General features: G+C 50.3%; 1 protein-coding gene across 3 annotated transcripts in view; it reads left to right on the top strand.

Moving 5' to 3' along the window:
- The window catches only part of acsf3 (acyl-CoA synthetase family member 3), a 46139-nt gene extending 30167 nt beyond the window's left edge, over positions 1-15972 (top strand). For 2 of the 3 annotated variants that reach the window (XM_029641382.2, XM_029641383.2), the window contains exons 8-10: positions 13050-13184; positions 13423-13534; positions 15761-15972. In XM_029641382.2, coding sequence (XP_029497242.1) covers positions 13050-13184; positions 13423-13534; positions 15761-15878 — 365 coding nt within the window. In that variant the 3' untranslated portion in view covers positions 15879-15972. The remainder of the gene's footprint in view (positions 1-13049; positions 13185-13422; positions 13535-15760) is intronic. The other variant, XM_029641384.2, reaches the window with a different exon arrangement.
- The last annotated feature ends 260 nt before the right edge of the window (positions 15973-16232 follow it).

Raw genomic sequence — 16232 nt, forward strand, 5'->3', positions numbered from 1 at the left:
ACATATTGCACTTTTACTTTCTTCTCCAACACTTTGTTTTTGCATTATTTAAACCACGTTTCATTATTTACTTGAGGCTAAATTGATTTTATTGATGTATTATATTAAGTTAAAATAAGTATTGTTGTAATTGTCCTTCTTACAAATAAATATCGTCCGATTAATCGGTATCAGCTTTTTTGGTCCTCCAATAATCGGTATCGGCGTTGAAAAATCAGAATCGGTCGACCTCTAGTCTGTAGTGATGCCTCTAGCACGGAGATGCAGTGCCTTAGACCGCTGCGCCACTCTGGATTTTACCCCGTGTGCTCACCCTTTACCATACACACAGTCTCCCTCAGAGAGAGAGGGGTAAGGAGAGAGGACGAGGGAGATGAAGAGAAAAGAACAGGGAGAGCCAAGAGCTCAACATGGTTTCTGTTTGCCTGGCGGTCTCTTTAATTGGGTAAGTGTGGCCCTGCTGCAGCCTGACTGGCACCTCTATGGATAAGCTGTCACCCTGTTGAGCGCTCACTTTGCGCCCATCTCCACACCACGTTTGTTCCCATTGATTTTCCTCACTTCTCTTTGTGTCAACTCACTCGCTCGGCCTCTCCTCTCTCCAATCTGCCCTGCTTTTAAACATACTCCTCAGTAGCTCCCTTTCAGCTGTCTGTGTCTGCTAGATTACCTACCAGGGAGGGGGACAGAGTGTGTGTCAGTCTCCTTAACTGGCCAGGGGCTCCAGGCCACCTATTGAGCAGATCATTCACACTGGTTTAGAGTTACTGACTATTTGACTGGGTTCTACCATGCCAATGGCCTCCCGAGTATACAGCACTAATGATGAGCCAGTCTCTGGACATAGTAACTGAAACCTGCCTCCACATCCCTCTATCAGGATCTTAACATCATTTCAACCTCGGGACAACCATGGTGACACACAAGCACCCAGACGGTGTGAGGAATGCTGCCAAGGCCTAACGCCATCATGAATTCATAACCAGCGTTGTGGATGGATCGTTATCTTCGACTCCCTCCATAAAATATTGACTGTGGTCAGATTTCTTCTGCCTCTGGTGTTTGTGTGCAGGCTGCCTGCCTGTGTGGTTAGGCTCTAACGAATAAGGTTTTTCCATTGTGCCAGTGCAGACCTTAAGACTGTCCCTCGTAAACAAGACCATTCATTTTATTAGCCGTAGCGCTGCGGAGATAGAAATGGAAAGGGGGAGAGGTAGAGGAAGAAAGAGGGAACGACTGAGAGAAGTGGGGATCAGCTGGTCTCCAGCACTCTAGCAGGACAGCTGACTCTTTTTTCCCCGGGAATGGATTATACGCTGAAAAACAATAAATAATTATACCTATCAATAAATAAAGATGACTGGGAGGGAAAGCATTAGCAATTTTCCAAATGCTGCGTGCACATACCTATGAATAATGGAGGGGTCCTAAAAGTTGCCAGTTCTCAGGTAAGCACTGTTTGGGGACTGCACATTAGCCTTGCTGTGCTCGTAATAACAGGCAGGCTTGGATGTGGGTGTGCAGGCCACTGAAGGGAGTGGGGAGAATGCTAACTAGGGTGAGAGGAGAGGAGTGGAGCTCATCTCAGGGCAGAGAGGAGAGCAGAACCTCTCTGCACAGAGCTTCAGAGTATCTGTAGTGAAGAATAGGAGAAAGTCCCCAATACAGGTGTGCCAAGCTTGTAGCGTCATACCCAAGAAGACCCACGGTTGTAATCGCTGCCAAAGGTGCTTCATCAAAGTACTGAGTGAAGTGACTGAATACTTATGTAAATGGTTTAAAAATATATATATATTTTAAATATCTAAAAAAAAAACAGTTTTTGCTTTGTCATTATGGGGTATTGTGTGTAGATTGATGCAATTTAATCCATTTTTAAATAAGGCTGTAAACGATTTAATCCATTTTTAAATAAGGCTGTAACGTATCAAAATGCACTGTAGATACTGTATATTTGATTTGTTTTATGATACTTATATAATATAATCAAAAATAGTATTGCAATACTCTCGTGTCATTTTCTTTTACCCCCGATCACTAGTCTGTGGGCCGTTGATTTTGTGTGTAGTTTGTACTGTGGCCGGATTTTGCATTCAATCTGCAAATATTTTTTACATTTGTGTGTGTGTGCTCAGTGCGTGTTTTAAAGTTTTGTCAGTCTTAACCTCTCAGCTGAGGTGAAACTAGTGTCTGCAGGACAGTCAGCAGCCTTATTTTCCAGGCAGGCAGCCATCACTAGTGATTTAAGCATTCCTCCATTGCTCCCAGCAGTGTTCTTTACCTCCCTCTCCCTTCCTCCCCTCCCACCCTCCCCAATGTCACATTTCACCTCCGGTCACAACGCGGCGCCCCGCCAATGTCACATTCCCCTCACGGCTCTACCACCCAGCCTCCCCCTGTTCCATTTCCCCTATGGTAAGGCTACACTTCCATTCCAATGAAGTGTTCCAATCAAGGTGTTGACATGTGGAGCAGGATATGTGGTAAACCACCACGTCTACATTGAAATGCTATAAACATTCTGTGTGCCCCAAGAAGAAACAAAGACAGCCCACATTAGATTTATTGACCTACTCTACTTTTGTCTTGGCATTGATTTTCTCTTTTTAGTGGAAAGACTGATAGATAAATAGTGAATATTTTCTGAGCTGGCTGTCAACTGTAGACATGCTGTTGCTGATGGCAGATGGAAGGGGATGGAGGGACCTCTGTGCTGTTCTGCTAGAGTTGGCCATGAGATGAGAGGAGAGGATGGAGGTATAGGTAGGATGGAAGGAACAGGCTGTAAGTATTTTTAGACTCACTGATAAGGCAGGAAAATGCCTACAGTACATTGATTGGCATACCAGCATTACCGCTACAGTGTAGGCAGTGTGCTGCCATGTTGATCTCTGCTATGTCTTGGCATAAATGGCTACTTTTTAGATTCTAGGGAGCTTCTGCACCGGCTCTGTGTGTCAAACATGGTGAACAGTTCCATGCAAACTGTAGTCAAGTAGTTAGTGTAAGTACACGCCAGATCTCCCGGGAGAGGTTATCAATCGTAAAAGTTTGCTCGCTATCTCGCCAAGACGACAATCAACCGCGAGCAACGTAGTCAGGAACATTAACATAAAAAGCAATTCTCTCCCTTTAATTGCATTGTACTATACAAATGAGATCACTCATCCGAGTGCCAAGCCGCTTTCTTGTATGATATTAATTACGCAAAAAAAAGGAGCTGTGACAAAAGTTAAGGATGATAAATAACATCAGAGCTGGTGATTTTTGTCGGCGGTTGTCTGTTATTCATCCTCATTAGCTGTTCCATTTAGCCGCCTGGGTTTTAATGTTGGCATTAATATTAATGTCTCCCTGCTTTGTGTTGACTGTTGTTCTTAAAGAGAGATGGCTGTGAACAGAGTAGCAGACCCCCCATTCATCCAGCTCCGATAAGGCCTTCTCCTCTTGCTGTGATGCTGGATGTTCTCACTGAGAACATGGCTACTGGCTTATCTTCATCACTGCGTTACTTAGTTAGTTGATGGCGTCTTGTGTGAGGTGAAAATGCTGACTGACTGATACAGGACCAACTTGATGTCTTTAAACTTGCAACTGGCACAGAAAATGTACCACGTGTTCCATGTGTCTCTCTCTTTTAACACCTAGAGCAGCGGCGCCTGGAGTTGACAGGAAGTGTGTGTGACGCTGAGCGTGGCCTTTGTCATTTGTCTCACTCTGCCCTTTCTAGAGTCCCCCCCCTCACCAAAACCTCCCACAGTGTAACCTTACCACTGAGTGTGCCCAGAGCACCCAAAGACAAGTGTTAGTGTATGTTTGTGCCTCTGCGTTTTTTGTTTTGGCTTTGGGCGGTGCTGACTGTCACTTCCCTGCCTTTTCCCTGTCTGACTTCCAGCCTGGCTTGAGATCATGGTGGCAGGCAGGGGAGACAGACACTGGCAAGGTGCTGAGAGGAGAAAGGAGAGGAGACACGTCACTGCAGACCAGGAGACTTTCTCTGCGCCACCATCTTCTATTCTATTCCACGTTTTTTATTTCCTCCGTGCCATCCATCGTTTTATTTTCATGCCTACGAAGGAGATGAAAGCCTGGCGCAAGTAGACTTCTTTATCGATTTATCGTTTTAATCGTTCATATCTCCACTCCTCCTCCGCTTGTCCTCCACAACAGTACAGAGACTGAGACTGGGATGTCAAATCACAAGTATTCTTCAGTGTGTCCAAAAGCCGCCCTCTCCATTTTTATCAGTGTCTTCTCCAAGCACTATTCCCACTGGTCCCTCATTCCAAACAGGCACTGTTTCTCTCTCCTTATTTTCCCGTTCCTCAAAGATATAAGGTCACAACAGCCATCGTCAAGTGAGCACCAAGTGTGTCAAAGTCAGCTGAAGAGTGTTTGACTGTACTGAATGTTAGTAATGTGTCTGTCTGCTGTGTTGTGTAGTCCCCTTTCCCCTCAGACATCATGCAGCCGTAAAGAAGGGTGGAGTGAAAAGCTTTGCATATATTCCCCTCCAACCCCATGGCATCCCACTTATCTGTAGTCCTGTAAAACATGTTCTCATTCTACTTTCTATTTACATGAGAACGGGGCTACACGCCTGTGACTAAATTATTCCTGGCTTTTGGGGTTTTCTCCCTTAAAACCGAAGGGAAGGAAGGGGAAACTGTAAATACACTATTACTGATGTTAACACCCATCCAGTTCCTCTGCTCCCCACCTCCTCCCCCAATCCTCCCCTCCTCCCCCGTTGCCCCGGTCTATCAGTGCAGAGCAGTGGTCTGTGAAGAAATTCCCAATATCTAAATTTACACACTGTATCAATCTTGTTTAATAGACTGGAAAGCTTATTGCTCCGGCGCGGAGCCGGGAGAGAGGGCAGCGGTGATAAATTGCGGCGTCCCTGCGACAGCCGCCCGTGATGTATAATGAAATATTTATGATTTATCCCGGCTAATAAACTGAAATGAAGTGCGTGATGTATGGGAACAGATGGGCCCTCTATTGATGCTGTGCTCGGTGGAGGCAGGGAGGAGAGAGAGAGAGAGAGAGGAGGGCAGGCAATGGGAGAGGAAGAGACACTGTATGAAGGAGGGGGGAGGGGAGAGAGAGAGAGAGAGGAGGGCAGGCAATGGGAGAGGAAGAGACACTGTATGAAGGAGGGGGGAGGGAAGAGAGAGAGCAAGAGGAGAGAGAGAGAAAGGGGAGATGGAGAGGAGGGGATGGAGGAGTCGCAGTACTGAAAGAGGAGCGTGCTGAAAGAGGCAGGATGGGATAGAGGGATGTAGAGAAGAGTTGAGAGGATAGATGAATGTATTTTGGGAGGTTGAGATGATTAAGTGCGCGAGTGATAGAGAGGAGATGAGACTGTAACTAAACTGGTTTTGATTTATGCTTAAGTCTTTATCTAGTATTTCCTTACCTTGATACCATATACGATGGCAAGTGTGTACTATGCATATGATAATGTACACTGACATCAGTTATAGAATGTAGAGGTCTGGTAGAAGTGAGACTGAATAGAAGGTAATGTCGTAGTTCTCTTCTCCTGATGCTGTATCTCTAATGAATGAGGGGTGACCTTGAGACAGAGAGAGGCTGGGTGACCTTGTGGATGTGTCAACAGCTGCACCTTCCACTGCACTCCTCTTCCAGTCACCACCCACCAGCCCTGGACCAGGCCCTGTTCTCCAGCACCTGCTTAACCCCCCCCACCAAAACACCTACACCTCTCACATACCCCAATACACCGCTACACCTCTCACATACCCCAATACACCCCCACACCTCTCACATACCCCAATACACCCCGACATCTCTCACATACACCGCTACACCTCTCACATACCCCAATACACTCCCACACCTCTCACATACACCCCACTACACCCCAATACACCCCTACACCTCTCACACACCCCAATATACCCCCACACCTCTCACATACACCCCCACACCTCTCACACACCCCAATACACCCCCACACCTCTCACACACCCACATACCCTAATACACCCACACACCTCACACACCCCAATACACCCCCAATACTCCCCCACACCTCTGACACACCCCAATACACCCCCACACCTCTCACACACCCCAATACACCCACACACCTCACACAACCTAATACACCCCCAATACTCCCCACACCTCTCATACACCCCCAATACTCCCCACACCTCTCATACACCCCAATACACCCCCACACCTCTCATACACCCCATTACACCCCACACCTCTCAGATACACCCCCACACCTCTCACACACCCCAATACACCCGCACACCTAACACACCCCAATACTCCCCACACACCCCAATACACCCCAATACTCCCCCACACCTCTCATACACCCACACCTCTCACACACCCCCAATACACCTCACACACCCCAATACACCCCCACACCTCTCACACACCCCAATACACCCCCACACCTCTCACACACCCCAATACACCCACACACTTCACACACCCCAATACACCCCCAATACCCCCCACACACCTCACACACCCCAATACACCCCCAATACTCCCCACACACTCACACCCCAATACACCCCCACACCTCTCAGATACACCCCCACACCTCTCACACACCCCAATACACCCTCACACCTCTCGCACACCCCAATACACCCCCACACCTCTCACATACACCCCCATACCTCTCACACACCCCAATACACCCCACACCTCTCACACACCCCAATACACACCCACACCTCCCACACACCCCAATACACCCACACACCCCAATACACCCCCACACCTCTCACATACACCCCCACACCTCTCACACACCCAATACACCCACACACCTCACACACAATACACCCCAATACTCCCCACACACCCCAAATACTCCCCACACCTCTTACACACCCCAATACACCCCCACCTCTCACATACACCCCCACACCTCTCACACACCCCAATACACCCCCACACCTCTCACACACCCCAATACACACCCACACCTCCCACACACCCCCACACCTCTCACATACACCCCCACACCTCTCACACACCCCAATACACCCACACCCCAATACACCACCAATACTCCCCCACACCTCTCATACACCCCAATACACCCCCACACCTCTCACACCCCAATACAACCCCACACCTCTCACACACCCCCACACCTCCCACACACTCCAATACACCCCAATACACCCCCACACCTCTCACATACACCTTTTCGCACACCCCAATACACCCACACACCTCACACACCCCAATACACCCCAATAATCCCCACACCTCTCATACACCCCCACACCTCTCACACACCCCAATACACCCACACACACCTCACACACCCTAATACTCCCCACACACCTCACACACCCCCAATACTCCCCACACCTCTCATACACCCCAATACACCCCACACCTCTCATACACCCCAATACACCCCCACACCTCTCATACACCCCAATACACCCCCACACCTCTGATACACCCCACACCTCTCACACACCCCAATACACCCGCACACCTCACACACCCCAATACACCCGCACACACTCACACACCCCAATACTCCCCACACCCCAATACACCCCACACCTCTCACACACCCCAATACTCCCCACACCTCTCACACACCCCAATACTCCCCACACCTCTCATACACCCCAATACACCTCTCAGATACACCCCACACCTCTCACACACCCCAATACACCCACACACCCCAATACACCCTCACACCTCTCACACACCCCAATACACCCCCACACCTCTCACATACACCCCCACACCTCTCACACACCCCAATACACCCCCACACCTCTCACACACCCACACCTCCCACACACCCAATACACCCCAATACACCCCCACACCTCTCACACACCCCAATACACCCACACACCTTACACACCCCAATACACCCCAATACTCCCCACACCTCTCATACACCCCACACCTCTCACACACCCCAATACACCCACACACCTCACACACCCTAATACTCCCCACACACCTCACACACCCCAATACACCCCCAATACTCCCCACACCTCTCATACACCCCAATACACCCACACACCTCTCATACACCCCATTACACCCCCACACCTCTCAGATACACCCCCACACCTCTCACACACCCCAATACTCCCCACACCTCTCATACACCCCAATACACACCCACACCTCTCACACCCTCCCCCAATACACCCACACACCTCACACACCCCAATAGACCTCACACACCCCAATACACCCCTCACCTCTCACACACCCCAATACACCCCACACCTCTCACATACATCCCCACACCTCTCACACACCCCAATACACCTCACACACCCCCAATACTCCCCCACACCTCTCACACACCACAATACACCCCAATAGTCCCCCACACACCTCACACACCCCAATACACCCCCACACCTCTCAGATACACCCCCACACCTCTCACACACCCCAATACACCCTCACACCTCTCACATACACCCCCACACCTCTCACATACACCCCCACACCTCTCACACACCCCAATACACACCCACACCTCCCACACACCCCAATACACTCACACACCCCAATACACCCCCACACACCCCAATACACCTCTCACACACCCCAATACACACCCACACCTCCCACACACCCCAATACACCCCCAATACTCCCCACACCTCTCATACACCCCAATACACCCCCACACCTCTCACACACCTCAATACACCCCCACACCTCTCACACACCCCCACACCTCCCACACACTCCAATACACCCCAATACACCCCCACACCTCTCACATACCCTCTCACACACCCCAATACACCCACACACCTCACACACCCCCAATACTCCCCCACACCTCTCATACACCCCAATACACCCCCCACACCTCTCACATACACCCCCATACCTCTCACACACCCCCATACCTCTCACACACCCAAATACACACCCACACCTCTCACACACCCACACACCTCTCACACACCCTAATACACCCACACACCCTCACACACCCCAATACACCCTCAATACTCCCCACACCTCTCACGCACCCCAATACACCCCCACACCTCTCACACACCCCAATACACCTCTCACATACACCCCCACACCTATCACACACCCCAATACACCCACACACCTCACACACCCCAATACACCCACACACCTCTCACACAGCCCAATACACCACACACCCCAATACACCCTAATACACACCCACACCTCTCACACCCCCAATACAGCCCTACACCTCTCACACACCCACACCTCTCACAACCCTCAATACACCCCTACACCTCACACACACCCAATACAGCCCTACACCTCTCACACACCCCAATACAGCCCTACACCTCTCACACACCCCAATACAGCCCTACACCTCTCACACACCCCAATACACCCCAACACACCCACACACCTCAATACACCCCCACACCTCTCACACACCCCCCACACCTCCCACACACTCCAATACACCCCAATACACCCCCACACCTCTCACATACACCTCTCACACACCCCAATACACCCACACACCTCACACACCCCAATACACCCCAATACTCCCCACACCTCTCATACACCCCCACACCTCTCACATACACCCCCATACCTCTCACACACCCCCATACCTCTCACACACCCCCACACCTCTCACACACCCAAATACACCCCCACACCTCTCACACACCCACACACCTCTCACACACCCAAATACACCCCACACCTCTCACACACCCTAATACACCCACACACCTCACACACCCCAATACACCCTCAATACTCCCCCCACACCTCTCACGCACCCCAATACACCCCCACACCTCTCACACACCCCAATACACCTCTCACATACACCCCCACACCTCTCACACACCCCAATACACCCACACACCTCACACACCCCAATACACCCACACACCTCTCACACAGCCCAATACACCACACACCCCAATACACCCTAATAAACACCCACACCTCTCACACCCCCAATACAGCCCTTACACCTCTCACACACCCACACCTCTCACAACCCTCAATACACCCCTACACCTCGCACACACCCCAATACAGCCCTACACCTCTCACACACCCCAATACAGCCCTACACCTCTCACACACCCCAATACAGCCCTACACCTCTCACACACCCCAATACAGCCCTACACCTCTCACACACCCCAATACACCCCAACACACCCCCACACCTCTCACACACCTCAATACACCCCCACACCTCTCACACACCCCCACACCTCCCACACACTCCAATACACCCCAATACACCCCCACACCTCTCACATACACCTCTCACACACCCCAATACACCTCTCACACACCTCACACACCCCAATACACCCCCAATACTCCCCCACACCTCTCATACACCCCAATACACCCCCACACCTCTCACATACACCCCCATACCTCTCCCACACCCCCATACCTCTCACACACCCCACACCTCTCACACACCCAAATACACCCCCACACCTCTCACACACCCACACACCTCTCACACACCCAAATACACCTCACACCTCTCACACACCCACACATCTCTCACACACCCTAATACACCCACACACCCTAATACACCCACACACCTCACACACCCCAATACACCCTCAATACTCCCCACACCTCTCACGCACCCCAATACACCCCCACACCTCTCACACACCCCAATACACCTCTCACATACACCCCCACACCTCTCATACACCCACACACCTCACACACCCCAATACACCCACACACCTCCCACACAGCCCAATACACCCCACACCTCTCACACACCCCAATACACCCTAACACACACCCACACCTCTCACACACCCCAATACAGCCCTATACCTCTCACACACCCACACCTCTCACAACCCTCAATACACCCCTACACCTCTCACACACCCTAATACAGCCCTACACCTCTCACACGCCCAATACAGCCCTACACCTCTCACACACCCCAATACAGCCCTACACCTCTCACACACCCCAATACAGCCCTACACCTCTCACACACCCCAATACAGCCCTACACCTCTCACACACCCCAATACACCCCCACACCTCTCACACACCCCAATACACCCCCACCTCTCACACACCCCAATACACCTCTCACATACACCCCCACACCTCTCATACACCCACACACCTCACACACCCCAATACACCCACACATCTCCCACACAACCCAATACACCCCACACCTCTCACACACCCCAATACACCCTAACACACACCCACACCTCTCACACCCCCCAATACAGCCCTATACCTCTCACACACCCACACCTCTCACAACCCTCAATACACCCCTACACCTCTCACACACCCCAATACAGCCCTACACCTCTCACACACCCCAATACAGCCCTACACCTCTCACACACCCCAATACAGCCCTACACCTCTCACACACCCCAATACAGCCCTACACCTCTCACACACCCCAATACAGCCCTACACCTCTCACACACCCCAATACAGCCCTACACCTCTCACACACCCCAATACAGCCCTACACCTCTCACACACCCCAATACAGCCCTACACCTCTCACACACCCCAATACAGCCCTACACCTCTCACACACCCCAATACACCCTACACCTCTCACACACCCCTATACACCCCTACACCTCTCACACACCCCAATACACCTCTCACATACCCTAATACACCCCCACACCTCTCACACAGCCTTCATTTCCCTCTCCCTGCCTCAGCTGGGGACTCTGTAATGATCCAACAGAACTCTCGCCTTCTCTCCACACCTCCCCCTCGCCACATCTCAGTCCCACACTCATCCTCCACAATGACCCACTTCCCCTCCTCCTCACCCCCAGCCCCAGCTGAGCCCTCACACTCAATAACCAGCCCCTTATCACACTCAATAACAGCCCCTTATCACACCCAATAACCAGCCCCTTATCATACTCAATAACAGCCCCTTATCACACCCAATAACCAGCCCCTTATCACACTCAATAACAGCCCCTTATCACACCCAATAACCAGCCCCGTATCACACTCAATAACAGCCCCTTATCACACCCAATAACCAGCCCCTTATCACACTCAATAACCAGCCCCGTATCACACTCAATAACCAGCCCCCACACTTCACACACACACATAAACTCCCCCTTCCACACACCACTCCCAAACAGGCACACACACACACCCCTCCAGTACTCCCCCGTGGTCACACCAGTAGGTGTCTATCATGGCTCTTCTGTCTGAGGTCACAGTATGCCAGTCAGTCAGTGTTCCTCTCCTCAGCCTCTCTCTGAGCCCTGGCTGGTAGGTGTGGCGTTTCCACTGAGAGAAAGTGTTACCTAGTGATGAGGTGTCAGGTGGCCTGGATGTCAGCCAGTTCCCAGATATGGTCCACGGATGTTTGTGTTTTCCTATATTATATAGGCTGCTGTTTTTACAGTGCCACAGAGACGGCCCGGCACACCTGAGTCTTGGCGTTGTGCTGCTAATCAGTGGTGGGCATGGGGGAGGTAATTAAGGGGAATTCCAGCTGAGCTCTCTCTCTCTCTCTCCTCTCAGCTATTTGCCCAAGAGATAGAGGCAAAGCAGGTTGAATGCATCAGCAGCCTATGTGTGTAGCATCCAGTATATTGCCATTCACCTGCTGATTGATGGAGCTCTCCGTCTCAGCTGTTCTGCTGTGGTCTGTGGACTGTGGTCTGTTTACTGTGGTTCCTCTGAGTCTCTGACACACTAATGAAGCAGGCCTGTGTTGTGGTACTGTGACTCTCTGAAACACTGAGCAGGCCTGCTTCACTATGCCACCCACCCTCTCTCCCTCCCTCCTCCACACACAAGCCTGTGTTACACACAATATGCCAAGTCATGTGACAACCCGGTGGGAGTAGGGGTTGAATGATGGAGTGTGTGTTTTTCCGTGCGTGGTAGATGTGCATACCTATGATAGACGAGGACTGTTAGGCAATTTTTGTTTTTGTTTTGCTGTGTTTCTCCTACGTTGAAGCCCAGTCTCCCTGTGCTTGTATGGTGTCCTGCAGGGGACACAGCGGTCTATAAGAATGGAGTGTACTGGATCATGGGCCGCACCTCAGTGGACATCATAAAGAGTGGAGGCTATAAGATCAGTGCTCTGGAGGTGGAGCGACACCTGCTAGCCCACCCTGATATCACAGGTAAACACACCCTCTATTGGCTCCTTTATGGTGCTTTTCCACTGCAGGGACTTACACCGGCGCTTGGCCTGAAGACTCAGGCTTTTGTGTTCCCATGGTTGGCACCATTAGACTGGTTGGGTTTAAACAACATTCATAATTTTACTCGTTGAAATATTACACTAGCTTTACTAGCTACACTAGGATGTATCTTATTTCTGGGTGTTATGCTGATGTGTGGTGACCCTTGACCTCTCAGATGTGGCTGTGATTGGTGCTCGGGACGCCACCTGGGGACAGAAGGTGACAGCGGTGGTGCAGCTGAAGAGGGGGCGGAGCATGACCCTGTCAGAGCTGAAGACCTGGGCCAGGTAACAGGCAACACGAAGGACATTAATGTCACACTAGTTTTATAGCACCATAAAGCAGCGTTATTAAAACCATTTATAAACACTATAACTCCCAATAACTGTAGAAGTATTTATTTCAAAACCATTCATTGTACCACGTCCATAAAGGTGCTTATAAATTGTAGATCCACTGTATTACAGACGTGTGCCAGACCAAATTCTAATAGATATTCCATTTATTGGTATGTCTGCTAGCTAGCTGTGCTTTGTCATGCTGCTCCATTCCATCAAACATTTGGTGTTCAGGGTTCTGTGGCTTTACTCTTTGGGAACATTCGACAAACCTTAAATTGTGTGTTTTTGAAAATAGAATTGCGTCCACCGCATTTATTGAATTAGAGGAAGACTTCACTGCTCAGTCCCCCGGGGAGTCATCCAGACCTGTTTATAGTAACTGCTGCTGAAGCCTCAAAATCAATAGCAATCTAACTACTGGAGAGAGAGAGAGAGAGAGAGAGACCACTCTCATTTAACTGAAGGGGCCAAGGGCAGATGTGGACTGATGAAGGGAGCTGAGGAGAGAATAGAGAGAGAGGGAGGATGAGGAAATGAGGGATTTTGATGGAGGACTGTCTGTCTGGCAGGCAAGCCGTTGCTGTTTCGGTCTTGGCTTCTTTTTTCTCTAAATGTCACTGTGGTTTATTTTGCCCCCCAACACTGGCAGAAGACACATGTCCCTTTCTGTGGAGTGGCTCAGGGCATCTCTCTCTCTCTCTCTCTCTCTCTCTCTCTCTGTCTCTCTTGTGCCCCCCCCCTCTTTCACTCGCTGTCTATATTCTTTCTTTTTGTCTCCCTCTGTCTCTCTCCCTCCATCTGTCTTTGTCTTTCTCTCTATCACTCTGCCCACCCCGTGTGTGTGTGCTCGAGTGTGTGTGCTCGAGTGTGTGTGCTCGTGTGTGTGTGCTCGTGTGTGTGTGCTCGTGTGTGTGTGCTGTGGGCTCCATATGGTGTGGGGGTGTGCAGGCCCTACTGCTGTGCCCTGCTGGTCCTGCATGGTGGATTAGCAGCGCTGCCTGTCTGCCAATGACCCTGCCCCCCCCACCCACAGGTGCTGCCTGCGGACGGGCAAGAACAGGGCCAAGGCAGGGCCAGCCAGGGTGAAGGAGATGGAGAGGAGGGGGGGGGCAAAAAAGTGCATGGATGCTCACTCCTCAGTGCCCCGGCTTCAGCTGTCACCCTGTATCTCTGTCAATCGCTGTGTTCCTCACTGGCTAGTGCAGACACACACTAACACACACATACATACACAACAGGCAGAGCTTCCAAGAGATGGGTGTGTGAACAAGCCCCATTAGACAGACACACACACATATATAGTTGTGTGACACAGTCATGAAGTCATATGTATAGCGAGTAATGCAGAGAGAGAGAGACAGACCCATCTGCTGCGAGGGACAGAAGTATGATTTATTGATTGACTATTCTCTGTCTATCGCCACAACACAGCCATTAGATAATAAAAACGCTTCAGGCTTCACGGCTCGACATAACAACCATGCATTCAAAATGGCAGACATTTAATTAGCTCAGCCTTGTGTTTTTGCCTTGACTATTTTGTTTTTATTTCATGCTGATTACATTGTTTTGTATTAACCAAATAGGAAATGTCTTGAAGCAGTCTGGGGGATATTACCGTGGGAGAGAGACGCTCTAGTGCGTATGAAGGACGTTCTCTTATCTCTCAAACTGACTGCAACACCAGAGGCTCAGCCTTTGTTCCACTGTAATTGTTATTGTGTGTACACTCAAGTAGTGTCTCGTGGCTTTGTGCCTGTGTGTGCGTGCCTGTGTGTGCCTGCCTGTGTGTGCCTGCCTGTGTGTGCGTGCCTGTGTGTTAAGCAGTAGAAGAGTTAATATGTGCATGCCTTTATATGTGTTTCAGTCTGTGTGTTAATTGTCATGTGTGGTGTTTCAGTCCTGTGTGTTAATTGTCTTGTGTTGTGTTTCAGTCCTGTGTGTTAATTGTCATGTGTTGTGTTTCAGTCCTGTGTGTTAATTGTCATGTGTTGTGTTTCAGTCCTGTATGTTAATTGTCATGTGTGGTGTTTCAGTCCTGTGTGTTAATTGTCATGTGTGGTGTTTCAGTCCTGTGTGTTAATTGTCATGTGTGGTGTTTCAGTCCTGTGTGTTAATTGTCATGTGTGGTGTTTCAGTCCTGTGTGTTAATTGTCATGTGTTGTGTTTCAGAGAGCACATGGCTCCATACACCATCCCTACAGGCCTGGTCCTTGTGGAGGAGATGCCAAGGAACCAAATGGGGAAGGTCAACAAGAAGGACCTACTCAAGCACTTCTTCCCCAGCTAACTAGTAGAGAAGCCTGCACCTCCTTCACGGCCCACCTCCTCCACGACACCTCCTTCCAGCAGGAGCAGAGACCCTCCTCATACTACAGTAAGCCATCGAGATGAGCTCCAAGTGACTGACTCACCAGACAGTGGTCTGGGGAAGAATGAAGAGACCTCATTGAGGATCCCACTAACTACACCACTGACCCCACTCAGTTCTGAGTTACCGTAGGACTGTTCACTGCTGGGCCTGGAGGCACTGAGCTCAACAGTGCTGTCTTACACGTGATTCAACTGCTGTGGAGATATATTTAGTTTGGCTGCTATGACAGAGAACTGATTTAATACGATAAGGCTGTGGTGCCTTCTTTAA

Source organism: Oncorhynchus nerka, linkage group LG28, assembly GCF_034236695.1.
Source record: "Oncorhynchus nerka isolate Pitt River linkage group LG28, Oner_Uvic_2.0, whole genome shotgun sequence".
Classification (NCBI taxonomy): Eukaryota; Metazoa; Chordata; class Actinopteri; order Salmoniformes; family Salmonidae; genus Oncorhynchus; species Oncorhynchus nerka.